The sequence below is a fragment of the Drosophila subpulchrella genome, unplaced genomic scaffold (genome assembly GCF_014743375.2).
Source record: "Drosophila subpulchrella strain 33 F10 #4 breed RU33 unplaced genomic scaffold, RU_Dsub_v1.1 Primary Assembly Seq422, whole genome shotgun sequence".
Taxonomy (NCBI): domain Eukaryota; kingdom Metazoa; phylum Arthropoda; class Insecta; order Diptera; family Drosophilidae; genus Drosophila; species Drosophila subpulchrella.
Genome location: NW_023665638.1, coordinates 972082 through 982145, shown reverse-complemented (window position 1 = coordinate 982145; position 10064 = coordinate 972082). Strand labels below are relative to the sequence as shown.

The 10064-nt window shown below is 45.8% G+C and overlaps 1 protein-coding gene across 1 annotated transcript; it reads right to left on the bottom strand.

The window, feature by feature from the left end:
* Positions 1-3585: 3585 nt before the first annotated feature.
* LOC119562346 (flocculation protein FLO11-like) lies at positions 3586-5482 on the bottom strand. Its single transcript, XM_037875509.1, has 2 exons — positions 5397-5482; positions 3586-4162 (listed from the first exon to the last, which is right to left on the bottom strand). The coding sequence occupies exons 1-2, from the start codon at positions 5480-5482 to the stop codon at positions 3586-3588; spliced, it is 663 nt and encodes a 220-aa protein (XP_037731437.1).
* Positions 5483-10064: the final 4582 nt, after the last annotated feature.

Sequence of the window (10064 nt, the reverse complement as noted above, 5' to 3'; positions counted from 1 at the left end):
CGTTGTATTTGCCCTTCCGATAGAGGACGGCGAAACTGGTATTGTTGCAGCTCCAGAGCCCACCGGGCTATGCGGCCCGTGGGGTTGTCAATCGAGTTCAACCACTTGAGAGCGAGGTGATCCGTAATCACGTCGAACTGGTAGCCCTCCAAGTAGCAGCGTAGCTTCCGCGTGGCCCAAACTATGGCGAGGCACTCCTTTTCGGTAGTGGAGTAGTTTTCCTCGGCTCGCTCGAGGCGTCGACTTACGTAGGCGATGACCTTTTCCTCTGTGAGGACTGAGTGAGGACTGCTCCAAGTCCTGCATCACTTGCATCCGTCTGAAGCTGGAACTTGTATTCAAAATTTGGGCAGGCCAGTACCGGTGCGGCCGTTAGTCTAGCTTTGAGTGTCTCAAACGCCTGCTGTTGGGGCTCCTCCCAGCTCCACTTGACCCCCTTCCTGAGGAGTCGGGACATGGGCTGAACGATGGAGGCGAAATCCTGGACGAAGCGTCGATACCAAGATGCGATGCCCAAATGGCGACGGAGTTCCTTGACGTTGGTTGGCGGGCGTAGTCCCTGGATAGCAGCTATCTTATCTGGGTCCGTCCTGATGCCTTCTTCGCTGATCAAGTGGCCTAGGTATACCAGCCTTTTCTGGAAAAACTTGCACTTGCCTTGATTCAGCCGAAACTTTGCTTCCCGCAGTCGTCGGAAGACTTCCCTGAGATTCCTGGCATGTTCCTCCCATGTCGCCCCGATGACGATGATGTCATCCAAGTAGGCGAAGGCGTGGGGTTACATATCCGGCCCGATGACGCTGTCAAGGGCTCGCTGGAACGTTGCTGGGGCAGAATGCAGTCCAAAGGGCATGACTTTCCAGTGGAAGAGTCCACGCCCAGGGACGGTGAAAGCCGTGCATTCGCGGCTTCCTTCCGTCATAGGGATATGCCAGTATCCATTCTTAAGATCCAGCGTTGAGATGAACCGGGCGTTCCGTAGCCGCTCCAATATGTGGTTGATTCGTGGGAGTGGGTACGCATCGGGTAGGGAATGTGCGTTGAGTTGTCGATAGTCGACGCACATCCGCATATCCCCTGTCTTCTTCCGCACGAGCACCAGCGGGGCGCTGTGCGGGCTACGAGAGGGCTCGATTCGGTCGTCTCGTAATAGCTCGTCCAACTGCTGATTGATTATGCTCTGCATGGCGGGGTTCTTTGGATAACACCGCTGCTTTAGTGGCTTATTATCCCGGAGAGTGATGGTATGCTCGGCGATCTCCGTTGGCCCGCTTAGCTCGTCGAAAAGCTGTAGCTCCTCCTGTAGAAAGTGGGCGGTTTCCTCGGCGTGAGGTTCTTCGGTCACCTGTAGCCTGGTTGGGTCCTCCGCTACAGTGGCCAGGTGTCCGTGGGGACAGTGGCTCCGGAACGGGTTGTGCTTCCGTGCGCTGGCTGCGTCCGACTGGGCTGGCAGCTGATATACACCGATTTTCCGTTGTGGTTCCCGCGGCCCAGGTGACGTGGCTGGTTTGCGCGTGTGAATTTCCACCGTTGTGGTGGCCAACATGGCGCTCGTGGAGAGGCGTCGAAACGGGTTCTTTCCCTTTGCCGTGGCGGCGTCCGCCTGCGGCTGTAGGCCGTAGCTGTTCTCCGTGGTGATGCAGGTTCCCGCGGTGTCGCCTGACGGGTTCCTCGACAACGGGGGTCCCGAGGGGTCAGGACTTGTCTTCCGCACTGGCGCGTTTGGCTTTATGTGAGTCCTCGGAGCAGGTCTTGGAACTGTTTTGGTTCCCCCCTCGGTGCCTTGCGATGATTGCGGCGTACCGGGTGTGCTTGGGGATTGCGCGGTTGCGGCCGTAGGAGTCGCCCGCGTATCTGGGGTTGGTTCTACCTTCCGGGTGGCCGGTGGGGCTAGTTGCAAGCAGATTTGCCCGCAGATTAGAGTTGCGCTGATCACTTCGTCCAGGATCGTTGGCAGGACCAGTAGCGTCAGCCCGATCGGTCGGTCGTTTAAGCCGACTTGCGCCTGGAGGGCCTTGGTCACCTCTTTCTGGGATCCATCCGCCAGAGAGATGCGGGAGCGGTCTTCTCTGCTGTTTCTTCCTGAGTCTAAGCGCTTGGCGATCGCTTCGCTAACAAAGCTTCGCGAGGCTCCTGTGTCAATTGTTGCCGAGAAAGGTTGTCCCTCGATGGTAACATTGGCAATAATCCGCCCCCCCGCCAGGCGGAGTGGGGAATCTAGTGATGGGGGAGCACCGAGTGGGTCACCGCAGGCTCCCGGCGTGGGCGGCGACCCTGGCCGTTTTCCGTCCGGCGGCAGCAGTCGATGGTACGGATGTTTCGTTTCCCACAGTCCCAGCAGTGCATCAGCGGTGGGTTTCGGCATTCTCGTGTGAAGTGTCCAATTTCTCCGCAGCGGTGACAAGCTCGGCCGATGTCAACCGGTGGTTCCGCTGCCTGGGCGATCATCCCGTTGGATATCGCCGGCCTCCTGGGTCCAGAGGGCGTTGGAGCGAGAAAGTTCTGGGGTCTAGGTGCGGGTTTTCCGCTGCTCTCCCTGCCGGAATTCCAGCTTGCGGTTGGAATTAGGGCTGCATGTCGAACGGGGTCTCGGTCCCGTGCGATTTCGAACGCAGTTGCCAGTTGGGTAAGCCCCTCTAGTGAGGAGAACTCATGTCGCCGTATGAAAAGCTGGTACTCCGGCATCAAATTCTCGTAGATCCGCTCGAGCTCCTGGTCTAGTGAGTACTTGGCGCGTTGCATCATCAGGCGTAATTCCACTACGTATATTTTGAAGGGCTCGCCCACTTGTTGTTGCCTGGTCCGGATGGCATCTTCTAGGCTCTGGTAGTACCGCGGAGGCAAGAAAAACTCCAGAAACTCTCTCCGGAAAGTTTCCCATGGCTCGGTGTGCATTTGGTATGCCCGGTACCAGCCTTCGGCGCGGCCTGAGAGAAGTCCAATGACGGCCCTCGGTATGTCACTCGTTCTCACATTGTAGGCAGTGGCACCTTCCTCGATGCGTTCTATAAAATGAACGGGGTCTGACTGTCCGTCAAAAAGTACGCCCCATCCTCGCAGTTTCTCGGCGAACACGGCCGCGGCTATAGGGCTGTGCGGAAGATGGGCGGCTGGGTTGGCGGCCGGTATCTCCCGTCCAGGGCTTTTCCGTAGGTTCCCTAAGCAGGGCACGGGAAGCGTGTGATCCTCAATTCCGGGCATCGGTGAGGTGGCCCGACTGGTGGACTTCCTCTGGGTGGGTGCTTCCGGGTATATTGCCTCCAGTGCGGCAAAGCGCTCTCGTAGAGCCGGGCTGTGGTCTCCTCCGCCGATGAAGGATGCCAATCGTGGTCGTAGTTCGTCTACTTGGCCGTTCGGGTCAAGTCCAAACTATTTAGCAGCGCCTGCAGCTCGTCCTTCCGGCGGTAGGCGATCCACCTGACCCCCATGTTTGCGGTCGTGGAATCACCCCGGATGCGGTGAAAAACCTGTCCTCTTCCAGTCCGGCAGCTGCCGGATCTGGCTTTGATTCTGCGTCCTCTAACGTTTTCTTTCCCGAGACACTGGGCATACGCGCGGTGGCGCTGCCGATGGCTCTGCTGGGGATCACTCGGTGAGCGCTCCTAGTGGCGTGACTGGGCGCTGGGCGCACGGCAGGTGCTGCTGACGTGCGGCACTGGCTGACCGATGTGGTTGCGGCTGGCGCTCCCGTTGGCGCTTGGTGAGTGCGGCTGGTGAGCGGCGGTGCTGATCGTTGGGCGCTCCTGGTGGCGCTCGTAGCGTGGCGGGTGACCACGTATCCGGCGCGGTTGGCGCTGCTGAGGGCGCGGCTGGGCGCTGCTGATGGGCGCTGCTATGGGCGCTGCTGTGGGCGCTGCTGTGGGCGCTGCTGGTGGCGCTCGGTGGGTGCTGCTGATGGTGCAAAAGACGCCGCCCGATGGGCGCTGAACGCTGCTGAGGGCGCGGGGCCGCTCGTTGCGTGCTCCTGGTGACGCTCGTTGTGTGGCTGGTGACCACGTGTCCGGCGCTGTTGTTGGCGCTGCTGGTGGCGCTCTGTGGGCACCTGATGGCCACGTGGGTGGCACTGCACGGCGCGGGACGCTGCTGGGTCTGCGCTGCTGATAACGCGGCTAGCGGCGCGGGTGACGCTGCTGAGGGCGTGGTTGCCGCGCTGTGCGTGCTCCTGGTGGGAGCGCTGGGTGGGTGCCGCTGGTGGTGCACTGACGCCGCTCACTGGGCGCTCTGTGGGCGCTGCTCGGGACGCGGTATGCACTTGACGGCTTCGTGGGAGGCCACGTGGCTATGTGGCGCTCCGGGAGTGGGTTGGCGTTGGCGGGCGCAGCGTTACGGGATCCCCTACTCTAACTATTCCTGCGGTCTCCTATCTTTCTCTAAATCTCGTCTACTGGACATGGGTCTTTAGGCAATGCGGTTGGTGGTAAAAACCCAACTCTCCTGAAGGATATCTAGTCGTCCTTATGAGTCCCTGTTCGGGCGCCAAACTGTAAGGACCTTTTTCATGGGCTGGGATAAAACTCAGTCCGGCCAGGGTCCTCTACAGTTAAATTTGTAGAAAAGTATTGGGACGAAACTGGACGGGGAGTTGCCGCGGGGATTTGTGGGGAAAGGAGGCCAGAGTATCCGCGTTGCACCGAGTAAGCAGCTCTAGCGCAACACGGCACCCGAAAGGTATAGTGGAGGGCGGGGCTGCTCCCGGCGAAAATACTAACGAAACGAGTGGCGTAGCCGATCCCTGAGAAAATACCAACAAAACTGGACGGCGTGGCCGTTCCCCCCTGGATGTGCGACTCACAAGCTACTGGGGTAGGGGGTAGGGATCCGAGGGGAGGATGGCCGGAGGCGACCCTTCCCTGTGCTCCCTGTGGTCGATCGAGTGGTCGTTTGCACTGAGTAAGCTTCTCTGGCGCAACACGATTCCCGACCGGCACAGATCACTGCACGTGGCTCGCGACTACCTAAACCGTATTTGGGGCGGGGTTCCCAGGAGAGGGTGGCCAGAGGCGATCCTTTCCTGTGCTCCTTGTGGGCGATCGGGTGGTCGTTTGCACTGAGTAAGCAGCTCTGGCGCAACACGATTCCCGACCGGCACAAATCACTGCACGTGGCTCGCGCCTACCTAAACCGTAATTGGGGCTGGGTTCCCAGGAGAGGGTGGCCAGAGGCGATCCTTTCCTATGCTCCTTGTGGGCGATCGGGTGGTCGTTTGCACTGAGTAAGCAGCTCTGGCGCAACACGATTCCCGACCGGCACAAATCACTGCACGTGGGTTCCCGAAAAATACACAAATTCACACGGACAGATACTTCTTCATTCCCTCTTGTCTTTATTATTCGCTAGTACTACTACTACTACCCCTACTCGCACTCAGTCTGATCGCTATTGTCTGTCCCACTTACTCCTTGGATCCGGCATGCCGGCGCTCGTGCCGCTGTACCACTCCGGGTTGAAGTCCGCTCCTAGGTCTGATCGCCTTGGATGCCATTCGAGAATGAGAGCGAGCTTCCGCCCTTGCGGCCGCATGTAAGCCCGGCTTGCCGGGTTTCTTCTTTTCCCAACACAGTTTCTTATCGAACCTCCCGCCTATCGCTATCGGCACTATCAGCTGTTGGCCCTCGGTTGACCAACACTGGGTGGTTTTCCAGCCCTGGTGCGCGCAATATTTAAATCGGATAAGCTTAGCTTCTAGTTTAAACTTAAATAAATTGCCTTCGTGGCGTAACGACTTATATTATAATTATATTATATATTATAACTTATAAATAAATGGCCTTCGTGGCGTTATCTCCAATTGTATGCCTTCGTGGCGGAAAGAATAGAAGTGGCGAAATGTGCAGGGTGTGTTTCACGCATCCTCACAATTATATATATTATATATGGGCATTTCCAGGGGTCGCGAACGTACGTTCGTACGCAATTAGTGCAAATGAAAAATAGAAAAAAATCTTTTCTGAATTTTTATAGCATTTTATAGCATTTTGTTAGCTCTTAGCTTAGTGTAAATGATGGGATTTATTGTGCTGTCATTTTCAGAATATTGGCAAAAAACATGCGGTCGCGAACGTACACAAAATGGAAGTCGACTTTCGCTTAATCTAGTAATATGCAAATATCTGCGAATTGGGACGGAATATTCTAAAGAAATAACTTTACTTTTAAAATGGATTCATGTAGCTTTTATTCGAGTCTGTCCCCAAGGAAATATCTTCATTTGTTTTTATTTTATTGAATTAAGTACCGGCCGCGAACGTACGGGTCGCGAACGTACGATTTTTCCATGTTGATTTATTAACAGTTAATTGAAAATTTGTTAGCCCTCCTTGGATTTTTTACTTCTTATTAGATTGCAATAAAAAGATTTGGTAGAAAAAGTTCAAACAAATCATATGTTTTCCTTGCGAAATAATTAATCATAAGAATGCCCTTAAAAGTAGCTAAATATGAAAAAAAGTGCATTTTTTCAGTTTTCAGGGAAATTGTTTCAACAAAACAAATGAAATATGCTTTGCTTCCACTGTGTTAAGAAAATATGGCCATTAATTTGCGAAAATACGTAAAAAATTCGATGATTTTGAAGATTTTTCTTGTTTCGGGCCTGGTTGACCATTTTCCGGATTTGCCCATATATATATTATATATATTATATATATTATATATATTATATATATTATACATATTATATATATTATATATATATTATATATATTATTATATAATTTAAAAGATTTTATCAAATTGTTGTTAAAAAAATGTAAATAAATGTGAACAAATGAGACATTTACAACAATTATTCGAAATGAAATGGATTTATCTATAATAATTATTTATTAAATTTAAATAAATTGATGAATGAATAATTATTTATTTATTATTTATTCAATTTAAATAAATTGATGAATGAATAATTATTTATTTATAATTTATTTATTTATATAATTATAATAATTATTTATATAATTTATTTATTTTTTATATATAATTTTTTTATTTATATAATTATAATAATTATTTATATAACTATTATAACGTGTAATAAATAATAATAATACACTTTAATAATTATTTATAATAAACAATAATTACACATTATAATAATTTTTTTGGAAAATAATTAATTTATTGATAATTATTTATTTATCAATTTATTTAAATTCAATAAATAATTATTATAGATAAATCCATTTCATTTTAAATAATTGTTGTAAATGTCTCATTTTTTCATATTTATTTACATATTTTTAACAACAATTTTATAAAATCTTTTAAATTATATAATACTATCAAAGCTGAAAATTACCAATAAATTTTTGAGATAAACATACCAAACATTTTTATTTTATAATCTTTATTATTTATTAATTATGATATATTCATCTGTGTCCAAAATGAAAGTGATTTTGCTATTCAAAACAATTATTATTTTTTCAAATATATTAGATTTAGATTTTTGTTAAATAAATCAATTTTTATGTCTGTTTAAAATTTTTTAAATAATGCGCATTGCAAAATCACTATGTTTTTGGGCGTAGCTGTATATTTCACAAATAAACATTTCGATTTGCCCAGAAAAAGAGAGTTGTTTAGCGAAGTTTATTAGTATTAAAAACGTGCACAAATGATTTTTTCTTGTTATGTAATTTATGTCCGTTATGTAATTTATTTTATCAATCCACTTTCGGCTAGCGGTATCCGATTTTTTGGGTTTTTTGTCAAACGCATAAAACAGTTTTTAAACTAACGTACCTTTAAAGTTAGTTTAATGCAGAAAGTATTAGACTTAACGTAAAACTTACCTGACTTTATAATTTTAACTTTAAGACACGTTTCAAGTAACCTGATGCGCAAAATTTAAATCGATGCTTCTTTTCCAATCACTCAAATTAAAATGTAAATGCACCAGGTCTTCCTCTCACCCCTTTGCTTGATTTCTTTTGTTTTCTCTTCGCTGTTGGCGCGTGCCACTGCACCTACATATACCCTTTCTAAAGCGAAAAATATCCGACTATATAATTTGTACTTCTTAAGTAAAAAATACAATACGAATTTTTTAAAAATGTTAATACTAATACTACTAATGTTTTAAATATTGAAATCAATTTCAACGGACTAATTTTCTATAATTACAATAAAAAACAAGAAAGGAAGTTAGCTTCGGCAAGCCGAAGCTTATATACCCTTGCAGCTATAATTATTAAATTTAAAAACACAAAAAATGATATTCCCAATAGTATAAGATAATATGTCAAAAAACACCGAAGCTATAATTTGTTTCATATTATTTTCCTACCAATTTTCCGATCGTTCCTATGGCAGCTATATGATATAGTCGTCCGATTTTGATAAAATTAAATTCGAAATTCAGAACTAATAAAGAAATGTTATTTCCAAGCGTAGGAGGTTATATGTTACAAAACACCGAAGCTATAATTTGTTTCATATTATTTTCCTACCAATTTTCCGATCGTTCCTATGGCAGCTATATGACACAGTCGTCCGATTTTGATAAAATTAAATTCGAAATTCAGAACTAATTAAAAAATGTTATTTCCAAGCGTTGGAGGTTATATGTTGAAAAACACCGAAGCTATAATTTTTTTCATATTATTTTTCCACAAATTTTCCGATTGTTCCTATGGCAGCTATATGATATAGTCGTCCGATTTCGATAAAATTTAATTAAAAATTCAAAATTATTTAAAAATTGTTATTTCCAAGCTTAGGAGTTTATATGCTAAAAAACACCAAAGATATAATTTTTTTTCATTTTTTTGTCCGATTATTCCTATGGGAGCTATAAGATATAGTTGTCCGATCCGGCTGGTTCCGACTTTTATACTACCTGCAACAGATATAAGACTTTTGGGAAAGTTTCAGTCCGATAGCTTTAAAACTGAGAGACTAGTTTGCGTAGAAACGGACGGACAGACGGACAGACGGACAGACGGACATGGCTAGATCGACTCGTCTAGTCATGCTGATCAAGAATATATATACTTTATGGGGTCGGAAACGTCTCCTTCACTGCGTTGCAAACTTCTGACTGAAATCAATATACCCTCTGCAAGGGTATAACAAGAAAGGAAGTTAGCTTCGGCAAGCCGAAGCTTATATACCCTTGCAGCTATAATTATTAAATTTAAAAACACAAAAAATGATATTCCCAATAGTATAAGATAATATGTCAAAAAACACCGAAGCTATAATTTGTTTCATATTATTTTCCTACCAATTTTCCGATCGTTCCTATGGCAGCTATATGATATAGTCGTCCGATTTTGATAAAATTAAATTCGAAATTCAGAACTAATAAAGAAATGTTATTTCCAAGCGTAGGAGGTTATATGTTACAAAACACCGAAGCTATAATTTGTTTCATATTATTTTCCTACCAATTTTCCGATCGTTCCTATGGCAGCTATATGACACAGTCGTCCGATTTTGATAAAATTAAATTCGAAATTCAGAACTAATTAAAAAATGTTATTTCCAAGCGTTGGAGGTTATATGTTGAAAAACACCGAAGCTATAATTTTTTTCATATTATTTTTCCACAAATTTTCCGATTGTTCCTATGGCAGCTATATGATATAGTCGTCCGATTTCGATAAAATTTAATTAAAAATTCAAAATTATTTAAAAATTGTTATTTCCAAGCTTAGGAGTTTATATGCTAAAAAACACCAAAGATATAATTTTTTTTCATTTTTTTGTCCGATTATTCCTATGGGAGCTATAAGATATAGTTGTCCGATCCGGCTGGTTCCGACTTATATACTACCTGCAACAGATATAAGACTTTTGGGAAAGTTTCAGTCCGATAGCTTTAAAACTGAGAGACTAGTTTGCGTAGAAACGGACGGACAGACGGACAGACGGACAGACGGACAGACGGACAGACGGACATGGCTAGATCGACTCGTCTAGTCATGCTGATCAAGAATATATATACTTTATGGGGTCGGAAACGTCTCCTTCACTGCGTTGCAAACTTCTGACTGAAATCAATATACCCTCTGCAAGGGTATAACAAGAAAGGAAGTTAGCTTCGGCAAGCCGAAGCTTATATA

Coding starts and splice junctions, on each gene's coding strand:
- LOC119562346 (XM_037875509.1), bottom strand. CDS start 5,482: ATGGCATCCAAGGCGATCAGACCTAGGAGCGGACTTCAACCCGGAGTG. Junction 4,163..5,396: donor CGGCATGCCGGATCCAAGGA/GTAAGTGGGACA, acceptor CGCTCCCACCAG/GAGCACGCACAGCGCGGCAA.